General features: G+C 48.8%; 1 protein-coding gene across 6 annotated transcripts in view; it reads right to left on the bottom strand.

Annotated features, from left to right (window-relative positions):
* The window catches only part of CNOT10 (CCR4-NOT transcription complex subunit 10), a 1,248,840-nt gene that overhangs the window by 47,064 nt on the left and 1,179,312 nt on the right, over positions 1 to 22,464 (bottom strand). For all 6 annotated transcript variants that reach the window (XM_069648815.1, XM_069648816.1, XM_069648817.1 and 3 more), the window contains 2 exons: positions 13,199 to 13,234; positions 12,251 to 12,378 (listed from right to left, as the gene is read on the bottom strand). In XM_069648815.1, the coding sequence (XP_069504916.1) occupies positions 12,251 to 12,378; positions 13,199 to 13,234 (164 nt within the window). The remainder of the gene's footprint in view (positions 1 to 12,250; positions 12,379 to 13,198; positions 13,235 to 22,464) is intronic.

Below are 22,464 nucleotides of genomic sequence, written 5' to 3'. Positions count from 1 at the left end.
ACTTTGCCATGATTGGCTGAGGTGGTTGTCCCAGCTGGACAACACCCCTGCTGCGTGATTGACAGCCAGGCGGTGTGAATGGGGGTTTTGCGCATAAAAAGCAGGTCTCTTGGGCCAGAAGTCAGAGTCGCCTCTGGAACTACAAGGAACCGAAGAGAAGCGGAGAGAACGACGGCTGCTGCAACTACCCCATCCCGGTGAAGCCCTGCTGCAGTCCTGAGCTATCTACCCTTCGACTAAGAGAAGATCCAGTCCGGAGTCTTCTTCCCTTGAGCCTGGATAACCAGCTCATCATCTTCAGACAGAGGTCTCCGTCGTGGTCGAAATCGCTGCACACTGCTGCAGTGGTCCGGATAGCCGCCTGCCGAGCCTCTCCTGTTTTTAAGGAGCGCACCTTTTTTTATTTGTCGTCAATGCTGCCGGCTTCATCCCTGTGTGGTGCAGACCTCCTTCAGACGTCCTTCACAACAAAGCTACAGGAATCGTGGGTCTGCGGGAAACCAACAGGAACAACTGCCAAGGCACCAGCTGCACCATTGGAATAAGGTACTGTGTTCTGCTCGAGGAAACTGGGTGAATCCCTTTTCTTCATCCTCAAGGCTCGTCTTCCCTCCTTCTTATAACTTTTGCTTCCGAACATTGACAATATCAAAGTACTTTTGGGCTACGCTGAATCGTGAACTAACGGTGTGATCTTCGGCAACAGGTCTCTGGTGTCACTTAACCCTGGCTCCGGCCCTTTGACTTTTGAACTCCTGTTTCTGAGTGTTTCTCAATGATGTCTGCCTAACCTAACTTTTGCCTGCAATTTTTGCCTCCAACTCCCTCTGGGTATCTCGGGTGCGAAGTGTGTTTTTGCCCTGGTAGCATTTCATGTCACGGATCCACTTTTATGGAGTAGACCGAACCGTCAAAAAGTGATCGCAACCGTATCCGCGGTATCATGTTTTGTTCATAACACCGGTTCATTCGAACACAGGGTACTTACCTTGAGACATACTGTACAAAGTGAATTGGTTAGTTGTAGTATATTTAATGTGTGGTTTTGTTTAAAGGTTAATAGAAGTGTTGTGTTTTAAAATAAATGTACTTCTATTTTTTACCTGAAACCTTGAGTCAGGGTTTGCTTGAGTCACAGTAATTGTGGTCCCTTTGTGTAATCTCTGCTACTGCTCATTTACTCTTGAGATAAGCCTGGCTGCTCTGCTACTGCTACCACTATAACTTAGTAGTACAGGCTTGTACCAAAGGTAAAACTTGTATTACCACCTGTTGTCTTAATCGTGTGTAGTGGTCCCTAAGGGCACTGCACAGGATTCTGCCTAACAGCTGGAACGACCATGCCGAAGTGGATGAGTTGGCTAGAAAGTGCCCCATTACCTTGTGGAGGGAAAGGAGCCTCTAGGGCGTGGGGAACACCCACTGCACAGTCGTTTCCCAGTGCACCCCAAGGAAGACCAAATCCTGGGAGGGAGCCAGCTGCGATTTCTGTCTGTTGAGGGAAAAGCCAGCTGGTGAAGAATGTCAGCCAGCTGCTGGCAGGGGTGCACCACCCCCTCGGGCGAGGTAGCCCTGATCAGCAAGTCGTCTCCAGGTAAGTGTAAAAGTGGTGGCCCTCAAGGTGGAGGAGACACGCCACTGCATTCATCCGGTTTGTGAACACACAAAGGGTCGAATAAAGGCTTAAAGGCAGCACCTTGTATTTTAAGTGGTATGTCATTGTGAACCGCAGAAACTTCACATGCGGTTGGTAGATGGGGACATGAAGGAACGCATCCTTGAGGTCTAGGGAACACATTTAGCCCCCCCTGCGCACTGAGATTCTGCTATGTGCACGTGAGTAGTCATCTTGAAGGGTTTGAGTGTTAATGACAGGTCCAGGACTACCCTTAGGCCAGCTTAGTTGTTCTTGGGTACTGCAAACTCCTGGAGTAGAAGCAGCTGCCCCAGTTTGACAGACAAACTGGTTCCATCTCCAAAAGAGAAAAGATCTACCGTAAAGGGGCTGGGGACACTATCTGATGTAGAGGAGGAGATGATGACAGAGGAAAAGGAAGAGAAAGACTGAATCCCGTGGAGACTATAGAAAGGATCAAAGGACTCTTGAAATAACACTTCCAGCTGTTATTCAAGAGATCCAGCCGGCACCCTACAGGCGAGCTGTGTTCCCCGACCATGATATCACTGCTTCTTGGCATCTGTAACGCTCACCTGATTCCCGCAGAGGCGCCGGTCTTGACTGGGTGAATGCCGTATCTTCAAAGGTGATGTGTAACACACGGTTGGCTCTTTGGGCTGGACCTCTGTGCACTGTATGTCTGACTCGAAGAGTAAGATGTCTGCAGATAGAAAATATGGGATTAATGAACTGGGGTTATTGGCTGCCTCTCTCCTCTTCCCTTTCTCTTCTCCTGTAGAACCCCAAAGGTTAACGCCCTCACCTTAGGTAAGTGAACGCCGAGCTCTCCATCTGCCTCGGGGCAGGGTGCCGTAACCAGTTTCTTCACTGGATAAGGGTGCAGGCCTCTTGACCTCAGAGGACTGCTGTCCGTCGTTAACTGCACGAACGGTAAGTTCTGGGCACTTCAAATGTCTTAAAAGTCTTTTGTAATGATATCTCTTGTTTTGCAGGGTTCCGGCGATGGCGGATGGAGGGCTGATGAGAGTTGAGGATCGAACCCGCGTGAGGAATAGAAGCGTCTGGAAGCACGTAAGTAAGCGCTTGTAGCCTGCTTCACGATGCGCACTAACTGTCCCTTTTATCTTGCAGGTACAAGTTCGGAGCTTTAGAGAAGCTGAAGGGTGCTGGAATACCCACTGGATTCGGCGTGGGAAGGAGTAATGGCACGTGAGTAATAAAGTTGCCCAATGTCTTTAAACGCACCTTCTTTTGTCTTTCAGATGCGGGATGCAGCGCCGAAGGCCTCCGGAGCGTGCGAAGAGCTGGTAAGCTTTTGTCTTTCAGATGCCAGAATGCAGCGCGAGGCGTTGGTGACAGCCGATGGACCAGGTAAGAGATGCGCTGCCACTGAAGACCGTAGTGCTAACCTGTTCTTTCTTTGTCTTTACAGGTGCTGCTGAAGACTGGCAGGTAAGTAAGCAGCATGGTCTGCTGCAGGTAAGTCCACCCAAGCATTATGAGCCCGGCGCTTCCAGCGCTGGGACTGGGCATCTTTATGAGCCTGGCGCCAGGACAGGGTCCAAAAGGTCCCAATTGGGACTGGCTGGCACTCGGAACCGGGGTTATGGGTCTGCTTCCAAGGGAGTCGGGCAAGTCCTGATCTTTTGGAAGCAGAGATCATGACAGCATCTGAGATGGAGCGGACAATGCACAAAGTCCTCTGCTGCTTTCTCCTGTGGTCACTGGGCCACCTGTCAAGCCTCATTGCACTGCGGTCCCGAAACCCCTTGAAGCCGATGGAAGCGCAGGGCTTGAAGTCGGTCCTGCCCCGAGACTGAGGGAATTACTTCTGCCCTGGATTAGTCAGGATGGCCAAGGACTTGACGATTTGTGTAGAGGTCTTATTTGTCAACTCATCATCGGTGGATGAATAAAAAAGGTCTGAGCCATCGAAGAGAAGATGCAGGAGCCGCTCTTGCACATCTGATGGAAATTTAGTGGCATGCATCCACGCTGTCAGTCTCATCTCGACCCCCAGGAACAGCCCTCTGCTGGCTGTGTCAATGTGGGAGAACGAAGACTCCATGAGGCCCTACACAAACGCCCGGGCGTCCACCATGCTGGCCTTGAAGGTGGCTTGCCTCTCAAGAGAGATCAGGCAGAAACTCCCCAGAGCTCTCGCCACAGCTTCTAGTTAGCCGCGGCTAGTAGGGTGTCAGCGTTAGCTTGCAGCAAATGCAGCCTTGAGATGATGTAGCACTGTTTGCCAAAAGACTGAAGGACCTGGTCCTCCTTGGACAGACAACGGGAGGTGACTCCCGTGGAGGTAGACAACGAAGATGATTGTTTAGAATACAGCAAGGATGCAGCCACCACTGAAGAGTGAGGCCCAACCGCCATCCTGAACCTGCCATCTAATTTCCTGTTGGTCCTGCGCGTCTGTCAGACTTTTCTCACCACCTGGAGCAGAATGTCTGAACGGCTTGTGGTGCGCTTGCCCAAAACATCTGCTAGCACTCCCAACTCCTGGGAGGCCACCTCTGGCTGAGGGACCCTCATGAACTCTGCAAGGTCCCAAAGGTAGTCACAAAAGTCCTTTACAGATGCTGAGGGTTCGTCGTTCTTGGTGTCATCATCGCTCCCCCCCGGCCCTGCTTTTTTCCAGACTGATGGTAACAGGTGCCAGCGGGCCCCCCTCCCTATCCGCACCCGAACATAGATCCAATGGTTGAGGGGGAGGCGTTGGTGGTATAGGAGGAGGAGTCTGGATAACCGTTAAGGCCTGGACTGGAGGGGGGACAGGCACTGGCACCGCTGGAGGAGCCAACGGAAGGCCCAGAGGTGAGGCCTTGGATGCACAACCTGCGGCATCACCTCCTTGACTATATCCTTGAGGAGCCCCGCCATCTGCGTGGAATGCATGAGTAGAAGGAAGCGCTCAAACAAGCAGTCCTGGAAATCTGCCGGATCTCGAGGGGGCCGGCCTTCCACAGCACTGGGCCTCCCTTCCCGACTGAAGCGATGAGGCGCTTGAGGCGTGTAGCCATAAGGCTGAGTAGATGTAACCCTGAGGAGACCAACGCCCTATACCATAAAGTCTGCTGCCACTTCAAGAGGGAAGGGAACTGGAATCTTCTTGCATGGCCCACTCAATGGGCGAGGGACCGAGTAGGCCTGGATCTGAATCAAAGATGGCCACTGGTCTAGCAGGCTCCAGCTTGTGCTTATCCACCATCTTGGGGCCCTTTGCCTCGCCGCCGTACGCAAAGCGCCCCGTACTAGGTGCTGGCTCAGACATGGCAGGGCATGCCTTTGTCCATGAACCCGAAACAGAAGCGTTGAACTCAGATCGCTCCGGTAGGCTCCGGGTCCTCGAACTGCTGGCCGGTAGTTGAATCGCCCTGACTCACGATCTCGGAGATGGCTCAAGTAGTCTGTGCGCCATCAGCAACTGAGCTGGTAGCCGTACTGGATCGTACTAAGGACTGACTGACTGTGGTAGAACACAACGATCCTTTGCTCCCTGGGCTTAAGAAGAACAACAAACTTGATTGCCCCTCCCTGGACCGCACGGTAGAGCTCCTGAGCCCCTCGGCCTGGTAGCCTTAGCGGCCTTGGGTCTGCCAGAACCTGAATCCAAGGTACCCTTACCCGCATAAACACCGCGGAAGGAGTCTCCGCTATGAGGAGCCGTACTAAACAAAGGGCCTACCTTGTCTTGACGTGGTACTCTGGAGACAACGAAGGGAGGCGAAGAAAATGGAAAAATAAAACAAACTGGGACCAAACAAAGTTAAAAAAACTCTCCGCCTAGCTACCGGGTCCGACACCGTCCGTGCGAAAAAAGGGACTGAGCTGAGACACCCTAAATTTAAAGGGGAAGCTTAGTTTTTCGCTGCCATAGGTTCCGGTACCGCCCCCATGTTGTGGGACGCCCACAAGGATGGAGGAAAGGGGAAGGGTCATATGAGTAAGACTGTGACAAAGTCCCCTTCCTGCATGACCCCAACATACCATGGTCCTTTTTCAGGGGACTCTCACAGAGATTCTTAATCAGCCCACGCCCCTTGAAGTGGATCTCCCAGGAGGTATCTGCTTTTCAATGCTCAAGTACCCTTTCAATGTAATGTTTGCGAGGCAGACATGCGTAGCAGAGATGGAGGTTGATTGAAGGCAGCATGAAGAACAGGAAGGAAAGGGAACACGTAAGAGACAGACACAAAATACAAGGTAGTGCCAGAGTTGTATATAGGCTTAGCTTGCCACGCAATGCAGTATCCAATTAGGAATCCCAAGTGATTCCAAGTACCCTTGTTGGCTGCTGACAAATATTGTTACTGTTACTGCAGATGTTGTACCACTGCTGAGGGAGCTACAACCACTAACCCTACAGGAAGGCTAAGACAACTGACAAAAAAAGGGAAGCCAGATCTACACTTAAGATGGGTAACGTGGACAGAGCGACAAGGGACAACTCTCAAGAGGGGGTGGGTTTGGTAACAGGATGCCAGAAAGGTACTATTAGTCCATACACTTAAAAAAAACATGCATGTATATATACTAAATAATATATACCTTAATAAGTCTCACACATAAAATTCAGTTAAAATAAGTAACCCAGTAATCCCGAAGGAATGTACCCATGGGGGTGGCGTTTGCAAAAACAGCTCCAACAACCCAGTGAAAAAAAAGCTATTTTCCAGAGGTGCGATTTTCAGGATTCGGTTGCCAGGGATTTGGACCCTGGGCCAATGACAATTTAAGCAACCTAGAAAAGGAACAAAGGCTCTTAGTACCGCTCCCAAACCGCTATAGTCAGAGATTGGCACACACCACCTTCAGTGGAGTGCCAAAGGGATAACTAGTATTAGGCAAGATTGTATGCAGTACCCTTTGGGAGACTACACCAACCTTGTCCTCCTGGCTATAGGTAACCCAACCTTTGGTATAAGTCTGTAGTACACAGGTTGGTAGTGTGGCTGAGCAGCCAGGCTTATCTCAAGAGGGGTCAATGTGAGCTGTAGGGTTTTTTACACAGAAATTCAGTGACAAGTATTCAAATAAACACTTACACTCAAGATTTATTGATTAAACAATTATTTAATAATAATAAGACTTCTTTAGAAGGGAGCAAATATATGCAACACAAAAATACACTTAAAGATACACACTCTCAGTTTCAATAAATCAGTAGATACCCTTTGGGGATGGCACACCGACATTTCCTCACTCTCAGGTGACTTAAATAACGAGGACACTGTTGACTTTGATATATTACTGGTACATTTAGAGCAATACTGAGTTTGGCGTCAAAGAAAAGGTTTTAGGGAATAAAACAAAGGTGAACAAATATTCTTAAGCAGGTAAGTACTTTTTAACCCTCCAATTCAAAGTAAATGAACCCTTTCCTGGGGGAAAGGTAAAGCACAAAGTCAGACGTAGCAGAGTCTTTCAGGGAGCCAGGACTGCCAATGTTAATTGAGCAAAAGTCTAGGTGAGCTGAAGCACTTCTTGCAGGTAGGTAAAAGTCTTGCACAATGTTTTAGAAGTCTTTGTAGAAAAAATAGAATCACTGTAGGGCCACAACCTGGGAGGCTTGCGAAAGGCAAAGCTGCATGCAACTCTGCAAAAGCAACCAAGTCAAGTCTCAACTGAGAGCTAGCAAGGCTACACAACCAAAGGTAATTCCCCTTAGTTTGGCAGTACCTTTGGTTTGAAGAAATTGGTTCCAGCTGGCTTCTGTTCCTGTTGTAGGTCCTGCAGATCCTTTGTTCCTGGGCCTCAGACGAGGGGACAAGGAGGACGACGTCTGGGGACTCCTGAATTACGAATGGAAGGTCGACGGCAGCAATGGGCAAACCTCAGATCAGCGGCACTTCACGTTTCAGCTCCTCGCGACTCCCGCAAATAGCACCACTGCGGTTCTCAGATACCACTATGGACTTTCCTCGAATCTGGGGTCCTGCACTCTGTAGAGGTGGCTCATGCTTGATCAGCCCTGCTTCATGGGAGTCCGGAGGAACTTGGATTCGACTTAAAGAAACTCACTCGATTCTGGTGTTCCTCTACCTGGCAATCGGTTCATGCAGCAGCAGTGGAAGTACAGCCAGCTCCAAGAGGATGTCCAGATGAGCTTGTCTTGGGGTTGATTGGTCCCACCAACCCGAGGGGAGAAGTCGTCCTTTGCAGGTCTTCTCTAGTCGAGGCTAATTCAGAGTTTCAACAAAGCAGCAGAGCTTCACCGGGCAAACCAACGATCCAGGAGTTGCATCAGCCATCTATTCTAAGCTCCTCTTCGGATTCCTTCGTCCAGTGGTCGACTCTGCCTTCCAAGCAAAAAGCCTCACCTTTCATACAGGTTTGTCCCATTCAGTCACAGCATATCTGTCAATCACACAGCAGGGTGGCTGTCCTTCAAGGGCAGCCACCCGGCCAATCACCTTTTGGTGCATTCCTGTAACCAAGGATATTAAGCACATGGAGTTTTGGGCACCTCCCTCACTTTCTACCCGTGCCAGACATACTGGAGCTAGTGGCAGGTTTCACCAGTGAATCCCGCCAAAGACAAAACGAACAAAGGGACCAAACCTGGTTTGGTGTGCAGAGTAAATCTCAAGAAGGACCTTTCCAACAAGAAATGGCGAAAAAAGAAGACCGAGCCATTTTGACAAAATGGGCACCAATGGGTGCCTTACTGCAGCTACAAACGCAGCCCGCAGTAGAAACACACAATGGTAGTAAAAAGTAAACAGCTGCCTCCAGCCATTAATTGTAGAAAGGGTAACATGAAAATGTTACATGAGGAACTAGACAAAGGGGATACTAAGTAACCCCTCCAGCACCCTATGGTAAGATAGTGTGTGCTGGGTCTAGAAAGTTACAAATGTAAGTAAAGTCAATTTCACTTTACTGCTCTTGGAAACAGTAGTTATCCAAGTGAAGGTATTTAAACCTTTGGGAAATCTAAAAGACCCTCCCCACCTATCTCCCCCAAGCCACTGCACTGAAGGTAAAAAGATGATGCCTATGGAGTTTGTCAGATTCCAAAACCAAAAGAAACAGAGTTCAAATTACAAAGAAATACATGAGAGTGGGAAAAATGTCTCACTCTCTCCAGGTTAGAAATTAAAAGTCCTAAAGTCCAGCAAAAGAGCTGGGGGCCTCGAAGGTAGAAGGGAATTAGCAGATTTCTGAGAATTCTCCCTAACACCTAGCATCCCCCTTCTCTCTGCTCCTGTGACATTTTTGTCACATAGACAATCTCCTAGTTATGGCTGGTGGCAGTGGACATGTTCTACCAACCATTGTGTGTTTTTTGTATCGCAGGATATGTCCATAGCCTTGGTAGTGCACAATAAAGACACCAAAGTACCAACTTGGGGCCTCCCTTCTTTTTTCGCCATTGCTAGAATGGTTGTTCTTTGTTAGCCCTTCTTCTACCATTCGGGGAGGGGGAGGTCAGTGTATGGGTTTTGCCTTTGGAGGGAACCCTTCGGTGTCCCCAGAGTGTCTGGGCAGGCAGGAAGTGAGGGAGGAGTTTTCCACCCCCCTGTTCTTTGTCTGCCAGAGTGCCTGAATAGGACCAGCTCCCACAGGGGATCTGGGTGTCCTGATTGGACAACCAAACACCCGTTTCTGTAAAATGCCGAGAGAGATTGCAGATATTGTTATTTTATTTATATTGCGCTTGTACATAAGTGTTTCAGAGCGTGACCAGGCAAAAGGGAGGGGAACAGGGGAGAACTAAAACAACGATCTTACTCAGCACAGTGACATTGATAACGTGCAAGTGCATGGGAAAGGGAAAAGGGGTAAGTGCATGGAAGGGAAAGTGCGGAACAGAGGAGAGAACAGAAAAAAATAAATTAAAAAAAATGATAATTAAAAGGTGGTAGTGCAGCCAGCAAGTGGCAAGTGCTAGGTTAAGCAGATAGGGTATATCTGATAGTGCAGAAGAGAAGTGGGTGGGGGACTGTATGGGTACAGATACAGACCGCAGTGCAGGGGGTGGCCAGGAGGCAGGTACCTGTGCCCGCAGGACAGGTACATGAACGGTGCAGAGGGTGGCCAGGTGAATGGTGCTGAGAGAGAAAACAGATCAGCAGGGGAGAGGAGGGGAAAAGGCAGAAGCGAAGAGGAAGGTCTTGAGGTGCTTCCGGAAACAGAGGTGGTTCTCCTCAAGTTTCAAGGTGGCAGGGAGGCTGTTCCAAAGGGAGGAGTGTGCGCTGGAACTGTATAAAATGCGAGGCTTCCGAGTGAAAAGCAAGTCGACCACTGGAATCAGAGATACCTGCAGACCCTTTGCAACACCGTGAAGTGACCACTGCTGTCCTGACACCGTTTTCTGTGTGACGGAGGAGCTCCGAAGAGGATGACTCCTTCCCTTTTGCTGGTGAGAACAACCAGTCCAAGACAAACTTTGAATTGAGCCATCTCCCAAGGTACTAATAGTTTCCAGTGCTGTGGAACCCCAATACCAGGAGACCTGCTGCCCATTTCCAGTGCATCGTTGTGGAAAGCCTAATCCGTCCAAATCTTTTCTGACTCTGTAAGGACACTCCAAAGATCCATTCATACTCGGCCAGACCCCCTCATCAGAGTGTGGGCCTGCAGGAAGCAAAAAAGATTGACCGAGCGATCTGTGTCCTTTGTTAGTGCTGCAGAAAAGGTGCCAAAACAGCAGAGTGAACCAAGAAGTCGTGCCCCAGGTCCTCCCTCGAGACTGCTGTCGAGAGATCCCATCCATTGTCCTGCCTTCAGTCATCAGACCAAGGAATCCAGAGGTCGGGTCCAGAGCTGTAACATCGAAGAGTATCCAGAGCTGTAACATCGAAGAGTATCCAACACAAACATTTTCTTCTAACCAAAGGTACTGTGGGGAAAAAGGTATCAAGTCGCTCCAGAGCGTTGGAGTGCACATAGAGGTGCCCAAGGGAAACCCCCTCTTACCTCCGACCTAAGCCGCTGCTTGTGTCCCTACATAGAGTCCTTTAAAAGGTCTCCCTTGTTAGTTTTTAACTTGCTGTTTCTATAACACCAGAGACTGGAAGAAATCCACAGGAACTCTTCGTATTCTGCTGCTTGTCAAAACTTTGAGACCTCTATGAGCTGCCTTTAGCTAGGGTTGTGTTTTGAAAATAAAAAAGACTTACTAGAAGAAGAAACCCTCACTAGAGAACCTTGAATCAGGCTAATGTTACACTTACCATTTTACTCCCTGTGAGTGACTTTACTACATGGGTTTGAAGAGTAAATTAATTACCGTAAGAACTGTCAATAACCGCAGGTGCGCGTAGTAACCAATAATACAATAACATTGTCTTTTCCCTTTCTTACCTTGCTACAAATGGTAACCACAAACAATAAAATGAAAGTGTCCTTTGAATGTATTCCAAAGTGTTATAGTGTAAACGTCTAAAGTATTTAAAGTGATTCTGGTGTATATAATAAATATATAAATAAATTAAAAGTTTACGTTTCTTTGGTGTGCATGTCTAACTAGGCTCAGTGTACTTACCTACAGCTCACATCTTCCTCTTAAAATAAGCTCGACTGCTCTGGCTCTCTACCAAGGTCCTGAATTAGTACAGACTGATACTAAGAGTTGGAGATCTACAAACCACCAGTATAGCTTACTAAAGTATTACTACGAGTAGGACTTTAGGAAAACTCCCCTAACAAACAGACTTTAGAAAAGGAGGAGAACAAAAGGATAGGAACTAGAACTAACTGGCATATGATAGCAAAGGACTCCATCGTATACTGAAAAGGAATGCAGCACAAACTAAATGTAAGTAAACCACAAAGAACAAGCTATTGAACTGAAAAGGAAACTAGGAGCTGTGCATAAGTAGGAGCAGGCTACAGGGAAGCAGCCCACAAACAGTAAACAAATGAGGGTTACACAAACAAAAGCGGGGCAAAGGATGTACAGAGGAGCTTAACAGAAAAAGGAACGAAAATGATGTGCTCAGACAAGCTTTACACAAAACAGAGGCAGGAAAAAAAGGCAGGGAACTTGCTGGGATGCCTGGATCAGGACACAGGTATAACAAGGAAACAATGTTGTGAGCCACTGGCTTTCTGGCTTAGAGGTTGGGTCAATGAGCCATGTCTTCACCTCTGTGGCACAGGCTAAACATGGCTTGCGAAAGGATATCGGTATATTCAATGACCGGTTCCATGTGATAATATCCCCGCAAAAATGTCGCCATACAAGAATGGCACGTTTTTGCGGCAGTATTACCTTATGGAACCTGCAGAAACACCCCTGCAACTCCCATATGGAGGTTATCTACACAGAGCTCGAGAAAGTAAACTGCTTAATGGACTACAATGCTTTGGGAGATTAGGACGGCAACCTGGCACGGATTATGGTTTGAAGCAGGTTTTGAAAATGGTCACAGTGATTTTCAGTAATGCATCAGGGTGTAAAGTGAATGAATTACTGAACGCCCAAAGGGCCTTTGAGAAGAACAGCAGATTCAGGAAAATAATTGTCTTCTATGAACTACACCGAGTACATAAATATAAATACAACAAACATTTCTGCACCATAGTTTCTGAAATGTGGACTACATATAATATAGTGGAAACCGCCACTAAATAGTTTGATTTTGCTATCCTTACCTGGTGGAGACACTTGCGTGCTTTATCATATTCGCTGCGCAGGCAGTAGGCACTTCCTAGGTTAAACAACATGATTGTCCTTGCAGACGCAACGGACGCTGGATAACATTGTGGCGTTTGCTTTGCAGCTTGAGGGGGTCAGACAAAAAAGAAAGAGAAGGTTAAGAAATTCATAATATCACTTTCAAAATATCCCAGAAGCCTATTTGCCATTGATAACTCACTTCCAACCATTTAAGGTCAATGTCATCAATTTCATTCAATGTCAAATAAAATGATTATTTTGATATCTTTACTTATGAACTCAGACGTTTGCCTTGGGATTATGGGAGTGTACGACTACAGGCTAAAATGACAGTCCAGAGGAGGGAACGCATTGGGACTGAAGGTTAGCTTAAGATTTATATAAGGCACATTTATTCACAAAGGTTGTCCTTTACCACTGCCCAGCAAGTGGTAAACCTCAAGTCAAACTTCAACAATAATTTTAAAGTCTGCATTTCTTTGTGATCCGGTACACATTCCCTCCCATGACTATACCTCATCTTAGGATCAACAATCTTAAAAGGCAGTTTTTCCTCCAATGCCGCATATCCAGACACACCAAATACATTTCATCTAACTTAATGTTTGTAGGCACAATTATGTCTACTCACAGGAGTACCTAAGTTAATGTCTAAATCAAACAAAGCTTGCAGTCCCACTCAATCGAATGTGATATTCGTAGGAACTGCAAAAGAAAAACTAAATTATATAAAAAATAAAGACAATACTATACAGTAGAACCATGGCAATCACTACTTTGTAGACCTGCATTTTAAGATTATGCAAACATTAGCTAACCTGAAATCTAGCAGTCCATTTGTAGACCCACTATGAAACCCAACTGTGAAAGTGATACTATAGTTGCAAATGACAGCTGCAATCATCAGAGAACATTCTACTTACAAGATTCTGTGGACTCGCTGTCTCCTTTTTCAGAGCCTGCAGAGAAGACACAACGAAAATGAAAGACAATGTTGATCTCTGTAATCACTTTTGGTCAGATGCCCTTCACACACATTCTATGAACCCCTCAAAGGTGAAACAGCAGAATTCCCTAGACACTAGTTTCCCCAGTTTTATCATCCAGTATGGAATTCACTTTGCCTATATAATATATGATGGATGCATCAATCACACCGGCCGTGGTTGATTAGGCTATGGGGCAGCTTTATGAGCAGGAGTAAGTACAGTAGTTGTAAAACATAATTCTGTCAAATATTGTCATTCAGAGCCAAGTCTGTTCACACTTCCGTGAGGAGTCAAACAAATTGCTTTCAAAATGTACATGTTAGGTAGATCTTTACTCCTTTCTGCTAACTTTTACACATACCTCTGGTGAGGGCTGTGCAACCATCCAAACTAAAGGCGAAAACGTGTTTTCTCACCAAAAGGAAAGATCAGACTCTAGAGTAGCAGCTGATCAGTCAGGCTTAAATCAGAGGTCTGGTGGTGAAGTACAACTAATCCACACAGTTAACCAAAGAAAACACCCCACACTGGTCCACCAAAAAATATATACTATCTTAAAATCACACATAGAATCTATTTTAGTTAGAATAAGTGCTATAGGTTAAACATAACAAATGGTAATAACACAGTTCATGTATAAAAACAGTAATGGTCAGTTAAGACCTAACCCATTCCAAAGACTAAAATATGCGTTGGTATAGAAACACATACGGTAAAAGGGCATCCTAGATACAGAAGATATTACATGCACATAGTCCTAGTCAGCACCCCATGTAACACGGAAAATAGTAAGAGCATTCCTACACATCTAGGGCATAGTATTTACTATAATACAAATGAACACATTACCAGTAAATGTGAGACCTGAAGAGGGAGAAACAGACGAGAACACTTAACATAAACTTTGGGTGACCTCTGGCTTTGTAACGCATTTGGAGTTCTAGCACCAAATCATTACACTCATTAAAAATACCCATACCGTAAGACCTTGCAGGGGAACAATGTGACCAGGAATTATTCATTGCAGGGGTGTGTTGCAAACGTTTAATTAAAAAATTAAAATAAAAACAATGAATGGTCCCGGTTAAAATTCCAGTCTTGGGCGTAGAAGTCCAGGGACTCAAGAGGGAACCCTAGAGAAATGTGAATAGCAAAGTAACTTTAGGAGAGTTCCAGGTAACCTCTAAAAGTTCCCCGTAGGAAAAAACAGAACAAAGTCAGTAGGCACAGCTGTGGTTAGTTAAGGTCCAGTTATACCCCACGGGTGCAGAGGAGACAGCAACCAAACCCAGTGGACATGAGAGAACATTCTCTTGGAGAGATCAAGTGCCAGGTTTGAGGCCAGCAGCCTCGGGAAGTAATGCGAAAGTAGGATTTGTACCACTACACTACACCAAATGTGGTGGGAGGGTACTTGCAGAGACATTTGTGCACGGGGAACCACACAGATAAGTATCAGGAAGAGCCTACTAACCCAGGGCCAAAAGGTAAGGACTTATTTAACACCCTGTTAAATACAGCTCTTCTTTTAAATGCCAGAGGGCCAAAAAGAAGAATGAGGTGCACCCATCAGCCAGAAGGGAATGCAATAGAAATTATGGGTCCTAGAAGACCAAGGAACCCAGCAAAACAGATACGGATGGCTTGATGGACAAAGACGGGCAGCCATCAAGCAGAAAACAGTACCATTGATTGATTATTTATTATGCGCTTATACTCAAGTGATTAAGAGCGCAACAAGGCATGCGTCATTCAAATTATGCAGGTGAACAGAAAGACAAGTGCGCGGGGGGCAATAGGGACAAGTGCGCCCAGTCCCTTAAGAACATGGGTTAAGTGCAGGGAACTGAAGTGCAGTAGTGTCTTGCGGCAAGTGCAAAGACTGGGGGCAAGTGCAGGAGACTAGCGAGGAAAGCTCAGGACCTGCGAGACTCTGAAAGGAAAAACAGGCAGCCAGTCAGTGAAACTGAGCAGAAGTAGAGGAGTGAGAGAGCAGAGAGGTAGTTAGCAAGGGAGGGGAAGGGTGAAGGAGGAGGCGAAGAGGAGAGTTGAGGAGGTTCTGGAATTCAATGAGATCCCGCTCAGACGGAGAGGGGCAGGGAGGCTGTTCCAGAGGGAAGCCCCTGCAGAGGATAAGGATCTTCCCCCAAGTCTCTGCTTGGAGGAGCGGCTTGTCCGCAAAGAGTTGGAGGAAGACGAGGGTTCGGGAAGGCGAGTATTTAGGAAGAGAGCGTTGCAGATAGAGTCGGCCCAGGCCCCAGAAAACCTTGTGAACAATGCACAGGGTCTTGAACTTAATCCTTGCAGTCACGGGGAGCCAGTGAAGGGATTTCAGCACCAGAGAGATGCGGTCCCTGGGCTTGAGGCCAAGGATAATTCCTGCGGTTCTGTTCTGGATGAGTTGTAGAGGACGGAGAGCAAAAGAGGGCAGGTTGAGACAGAGGCTGTTGCAATAGTCCAGCCTAGAGAAGACCAGGGGTCTGGAGACAGTGAGCCTCTGGGGGAAGGTGAGAAAACGTAGAATACCTCTGAGAAGGAGCAGTTAGTAATGGCACTTTTTAGAGATGTTCGTGATGTGAGACGAGAAGGTGAGTGTGGAGTCGAAGATGACCCCCAGTTTTTTTGCTTCGTTTTGTAGGTGGAGGCATAGGGCCAAGGGAGGCCGGCCAGAGAGAAAGAGGGAAGGCGGGAGCAGGGGTCCCGATGAGGACAATCTCTGTCTTACTGGCACTGCGGCAGTCGTTTGCAGTACACCACGACTGAATTGCCTCCCGACAGTCAGGCATGAGTGAGGCATAGGAAGAGTCCGAGGGTAGCCTGAAGGAGAGCTGCACGTCATTCATGGAAGTTGGAGGTGAACGCGGCTATCATACGGGCCAGGTAGCCATTGAAAAACCAGGGGGATAGGTTAGATCCCTGGGGGACAACGCACGTAGAGAGTGTGATAGGGGTGATAAAGGACCCCAATTCCACCTGCGATGGGCAACCGAGAGGTGAGCCACGCCAGGACTTGATCAGTAATGCCCAGGGTATCACAGACGTGCGATCAGGGTGTTGTGGTTCACTGTATCAAAGGCAGAGGAGAGGTCGAGTAGAATGAGGACAGAGGGAGAGTTAGAATCAAGATGTGAGAACAAATCTTCACAGGTGTTCAGAAGAGCATTTTCCATGCATCTCGATGCTCTAAAACCAGACTGGTGGACGTGGAAGCAGCCAGCAGATTCAGTGTGGATGGTAAGCTGGGAAATAGCCAACTATTTGGCTGGGAGTTTGCCCAGGAAAGGAGTGATAAGAGATCTGGTGATAGTTTGCCGGAATGGAAGGGTCAGCAGAAGGTTCTTTGAGGAGAGGGCGCACAAGGGAGTGCTTAAGATCAGTGGAGAAAACTCCAGTGGCGAAGGAGAGGTTGCAAAGGTCGGCCAAGGCTGGTGGCGAGAGAGCCAATTTTGTCCTTGATGGTTTTGGAGTGACAGGGGTCCACCTGTTTGGAGGAGGCTTTCAAAGACCAGACTTGTCTAGTGGCGTCCTCAGGTGAGACAGGGGAAAGAGAAGAAGAGGGCAGGGTGGAGGAGACCAAGGGTGGTGCAAGAGATGTTGGTCCATAAGGTGGTGAGGATAGGATATCCTGTGTTTTTGAGGTGAAGTGTGCAGCCAGGTCCGAGCAAAGGGCTTGGGTGGGTGCAATGGTGAAAGAGGCTGCGGTAGGGTTGATTAGTTCCTTGCAGACTTTGAAAAGCTTGGCCGTGTTATATGATGTCGCCAGAGATGCAGGCTTGAATAAAGACTCGCTTGAGGCGGATGCAGAATCTATACTGCCTTTGGAGGAGGCGGCAGGCCAGTTTGTCAGATGGTGCCTGAGGAATCCCATTTCCGTTCGGCTGCCCTGCACCTGCGTTTAAAGTCAGCCAGTTCGGCGTTGTACCAAGAGTTGCACTTTTTGGTAGGCTTCAGTAGTACACTCAAGAGTGTTGTAAACTGAGTGTTGTTTCCATCAACTGATCATCACATTTCTCTAGATAAGGAAGCAACAAGTTAACTACCTGTAACTGTTGTTCTCCAGCACGGGTATGGCATGGATTCACATGCTCATGAATATTCTCAGTCGTCAGGCTGGGAATCCTTGGTAAAGAAAAAAATCAGTTTCATTTCTGAACGGTCTTTCTCCTAACAACCAATCACAGAGTTCAGGGTCTTACTGCCACCAGCCAATGACTGCCTTCTACCTAAGCCCCTCCTCCGGCAGCCATCTTCAGATTTGGTAGCACATAAAGTAGCAGTAGGACCAAGAGAAGAGCAGCAGATGGGATGGTTTGCATGTGAATCCATGCGAGACCCATGCTGGAGAACAACAGTTACAGGCAAGTAACTTGTTCCTTCTCCAGCATGGGGTCTGGCATGGATTCACATGCTCATGAATAAAGAATACATAGTAGTACACACATGCACAACCATGGGAGGTGGCAAGGGTCAACATAAGGATCTCTTTCCTCCTCACCAGGTAACACAGAGGGCTCGTTTAGATGAGTGCACCTTGGGCATGAAGGAGGGGTGCGTCCACAGCACCACACTCGTCTCGTGGAAAGTAAAGTGGTTTACAGGAGAGGGCCTGGATCACCTCCCACTCGTCGTGCAGAGGTGATGGCCAGAGGAAAAAAGCGGTTTTCCACAACAAAAGCGAGTGGTGCAGAATGCATAGGCTCGAATGGATGTCCCATGAGCCTACAAAGCACCATATTAAGCTCCCATTCTGGGGCCAGAGCCTGGCGCCGCCTCTCCGGGCGAGAAGATCTGTGACCACTAGCAGCATGACTGGGGGTGCCGTTGACTGACTGGGGGTGCCGTTGTCAGGCTGAGAAGGTCCGGCTACCAGATCTACATCTGCCACGCCGGTGCGACGAGGATCATCTGGCAATGACACTGAGTAGATTGATGACTCGAAGTAACAACGGCAACGGAGGGAACGCATACAGAAAGAGGCCTTCCCAAGGGAATGAGAATGTGTCGCCCATGCTCCCCTGCTGGGAAACCGGCTGGCAAACCTCCGGCACTTTGTGTTCGTCGCCGTCGCAAACAAGTCGATCTGGGGATTGCCCCATTTGCGGAACAGGTTCTCCACTAGGTCCTGCCGAAGCTCCCACTCGTGGCACGAGCGAAGTTCCCTGCTCAGAGAGCCAGCGACCATGTTCTTGACTCCTGCCAGATGAAACGGGATGAGGAACATCTCCTGAGCAAAGGCCCAATGCCATAGGTCCTGCACTTCTTTGGAGAGCGCTGGGTACCTGGTGCCCCCCTGCTTTCTGATGTAAAACATCATGGTAGTATTGTCAGTGAAGACCTGCACCACCTTGCCCTTGAGGGACGGCAGGAACGATTTGAGGGTCCCAAAACTTCGTCTGTAGCTCCAGAACGTTGATGTGTAATGTCTTTTCCTCTGGCAGCCACAGACCTCTGGCATGTAGACTTCCGGTATGGGCTCCCCATCCCGCCAGGGAGGCATCCGTCGTTAGTCTCCTGATGTGGTGGGGCCTGGAAATCCCAGCCTCCGGTCAGATGAGAGCGCACGCCCCACCATCTTATCGCCCGACGGAACCCCTCATCGAGAGCAATCCTGTCGTGGATGCAACCGGACACCTGAATCCAACGGGCGTCGAGGAACTCCTGCAGTGGCTGCATCTGTAGCCCGCAGAGTCGGATGAAAAATGCAGGACTACATCATGCAGAGCAGAGACTTGATGGCCCTCACTGTGGTGATCTTCAGAGCGAGCAGCCATTGCACCTTGCCCAGGATGGCCGCCACTCTCTCCTCCGACGGTGACGCCAGGCAAGGCACTGCGTTGAGCCGGGATCCCAGGAACTGCGCGTCCTGCGATGGAGTGAAGCAGGACTTTGCATAATTCCCAGAGAACCCCAGAACCGTCAGTAGGCGGACGGTCCTCACTGTGTGGTCGACGACGATGCTCCTTGAGCTGGCCCGGGTGATCCAGTCGTCCAAGTAAGGGTAGATGTGGATCCCTTGCAGGGAAGGGCCTTGAATTGGTAATGCTTCCCCTGAACGACGAAGCACAGAAACTTGGGGTGTCCCTTGTGAATTGTGATGTGGAAGTACGCATCCTCCAGGTCCGACGATGACAAAGTCTCCCTCTTCTAGCAGTCCGAGCACGTGTTGAAGAGTGACCATTTAGAACTTCTGAGACTTGATGTATTTGTTTAGTCGTCGGAGGTCGAGAATGGGCCTCCAGCCCCCGGTCTTCTTTCTCATGAGGAAGTACCTTGAGTACACTCCGGAGCCCTGGCGTCGCTTTGGGATGAGCTCTATCACCCCTTTCTTTAGCATGGCCCGAACCTCCAGCAGCAGCTGAGGGACGTGGTTTTCCTGACGGGCCACCAGCGTTATTTGGGGACACTTCCATTGAAACTCCAGGGTGTGTCTGTGGGCGAGAGCGTCCAGCACCCAACAACCCAACAGTTGGGGGAGATGGTCTTCCACATGCTCACAAAATTCACCTGCCGGCCTCCCACCATGGTGCACGAGTGGGGGCCTGACGTCGCAGCTGGTGCACTCTTGTATGGACGGTGACAGGCCGCCTTGGGGTCTCCGACCACAACAACGTCCTCATCCGAAAGCCTTGGAACGGCCCCTGTTGGTCTCCTGGGCCGAGGAGCGGGAGGGTTGGTACGAAGAGGGGTCCCCGCCGTAACCCTTGCCTCCTGAAGTTCGAAAGGACAGCCGTTGCTGCTGTAGCGTGCCCACTTTAATGGCCTGTAGAGACATTTCTACAGCCTTCCCGATAAGATAGTCTCTGTCAAAGGGCATGTCCAAAACCCTCATCTGGACGGCCTGTTGAAAGTTGGTGGCCTTGAGCCAGCCACAACGGCGAAGGCAAACGCAGTTGCCCATCTGGCGGAACAATGCGTTCGCAATGTCCGTGGCCACAGTGATGGCGTGGTCCAACGCCACCTCGAACTTCTTGCAGAATCTCAAATACATCCGACCTCTTGTCATCGGGGAGGAAGTCCAAAAGGGGAGCGATCTTGAACTGTAGCTCTCGGTCGTGGCGCTCTAAGATAGCGACAGTGTTGGCGGCCTTGGTGGTCGTTGCTGTAGAGTAGACAACAAGTCGACCCATAGCATCCAAATTCTTCCCATCGATGTCCGGAGAGGTGGACGCTGCTGAGGGTGAAGTACCCAATGACGACTTCGTGGCTGCTGCAGAGACCACCGAGTCCGGTGACTGTTGGGCACGCAAGCACTTGGGCGCAGAGTCCGGCACCCTGTATTTCTTTCCAGGGAGTCCCTTTTTGCTGGGGCCGTAGAAGGGTTCATCCAAGAGGAAATTGGACCATCCGGGCAAACTAAAGGTGGCCCCAGAGACGACCAAGGAGAAGTCCAAAGGCAGCCTGCCCTCGGCGGAGAAGGCCATGGAAGCCCGTGGCTCTGACCCACCACCCTTGGCGTCTACACTCAGTAGCGAGATTGGCCTATACGAGCCGCATTCCCGCCTGTCTTTTCCTTCTTTAGTTATCACAATGATCCTGGCTTCGGTAAACGATGGTGGGACGTCCCCTGTGGTCATCATGATGCCGTTAAACAGACGGGTAAGTAATGGGGTGAGGGCTCGTTTCAGCCTCTTGTAGTATGTTGGTGTATACCCGTCCGAGCCTGGTGCTGACCCCGCTTTTAGGCGTGAGACAGAATGGTCTACTTCTGGTGTCACAGGGGCATTCAGTTTGTCCCGGTGTGGGGTTGTATTGGGGGGAATGTGACTCGGTTCATGAACTCTGGAGTATTCTCTTGTGGAGGGATGCAGTCTGAGGTGTAGAACTGTTCATATTATTGGGCAAAACGGTCTGTGATGTCGTTGGACTTATCAGGGTGGTTTCCAGTGGAGGAGTTTATTTTGGAGACAGCCCTTTCAGCTCTCAGTTTTCAGTGCCTGGCTGCCAGCATGATGTGTGCTTTGTCTCCCTTCTTGACAAAATACCCCTGCTTGACATGTCTGAGGTGGGTTAAAGCTTTCTCCTGCCAGACCTCTCAATTCTTTCCTGAAGTTTCTAATTTCAGCTCCAAGTTCGGCGGTGTCACCCTTCTCTCTCCCTTGTGCGGCTTCCTTTTCTTTTATTGCTTGCAGTAATTTGAGTTTCCCGCAGGAGTTTTATTCTTTTAACTGAGGCTCTGTGGGCTATTATCAGGCCCCGCATCGTGGCTTTTGCTGCTTCCCAAACCGTGTTGCGGTGAACGTCCCCTGTGTCGTTTCTTGTGAAGCAATACCACATTTCCTCATTTAGCGAGTCCCTAAAGAGTTTGTCTTTCAAGAGTGTGTCGTTGCACATCCACCATTGTCTCTCATCCTTCCCGGGTCTAGGTCTATAGTGAACATGTCGTGGTTGGGCCACTTCACTACCTCTATCGCAGCATTTTTCATTAGATGTTCTAGGTCCCCCTCCATAAATACATAGTCTATGCAAGAGGAGGTTTGGTGTGGGGGGGAATAGAATGTATATATTCTGTTCAGCAGGTGTTGGTGGGTTCTCCATGTGTCAATTAGTCTGAGATTAAGTCTCAAAAGGGTTTCCTGTCTTGTGGGGGGACGGCACACTATAGGATTTCCATTCTTGGTTCCAGTCCATAATAAGGTTAAAGTCTCCCCCACAGATTAGCGAGCCTGCCCTTTCTCGGTCTAGTCGCTCGAAGAGGTCTCTGCAAAAGGCTAACTGCTGGGAATTTGGGGTGTAGGCAGAGCATAGGGTTATTGCCTTGGACCAGATAAAACCCTACAATATGAGGAACCTCACCCAGGTCTCTGTGTCTGTAATATTTGAAGCTCTGCACAAAGAGAAAGTCTAATTTGGCCTGTTGAAATGCTCTGACCAGCATAGATGGCTTTTGTGGCATGATAAGGCCCTTGACTTTCAAGGTCCCCATGCGCACCATGTCATCTGCCATCGGGGTTGTATGTTATGTGCACTCTGAGACCGGTGTACCGAGTCCCGTTTTTCGGTAGTAGGATCTTATCTCTTTGGTGTGTCAGTGGGGCGTGATAGTGTGCTGTCAGTGTGCGCCTGCTTGTGCGCTTTGCTAGCTTGGGGCGTGGATCGGTCTTCTGGACATCAGACTTTCCCTCTGAACCTCTATGTGGGTTAGTCATCTGAGGTTGTAGCATCCCATAGTCCCTCCCGGTTGGTGGAATAGACCCCATTTG

The sequence above is a fragment of the Ambystoma mexicanum genome, chromosome 2q (genome assembly GCF_040938575.1).
Source record: "Ambystoma mexicanum isolate Mex_15411 chromosome 2q, UKY_AmexF1_1, whole genome shotgun sequence".
NCBI lineage: Eukaryota > Metazoa > Chordata > Amphibia > Caudata > Ambystomatidae > Ambystoma > Ambystoma mexicanum.
Note: the sequence above shows the minus strand (reverse complement) of the source record. Positions and strands in the feature narration are given on the sequence as shown.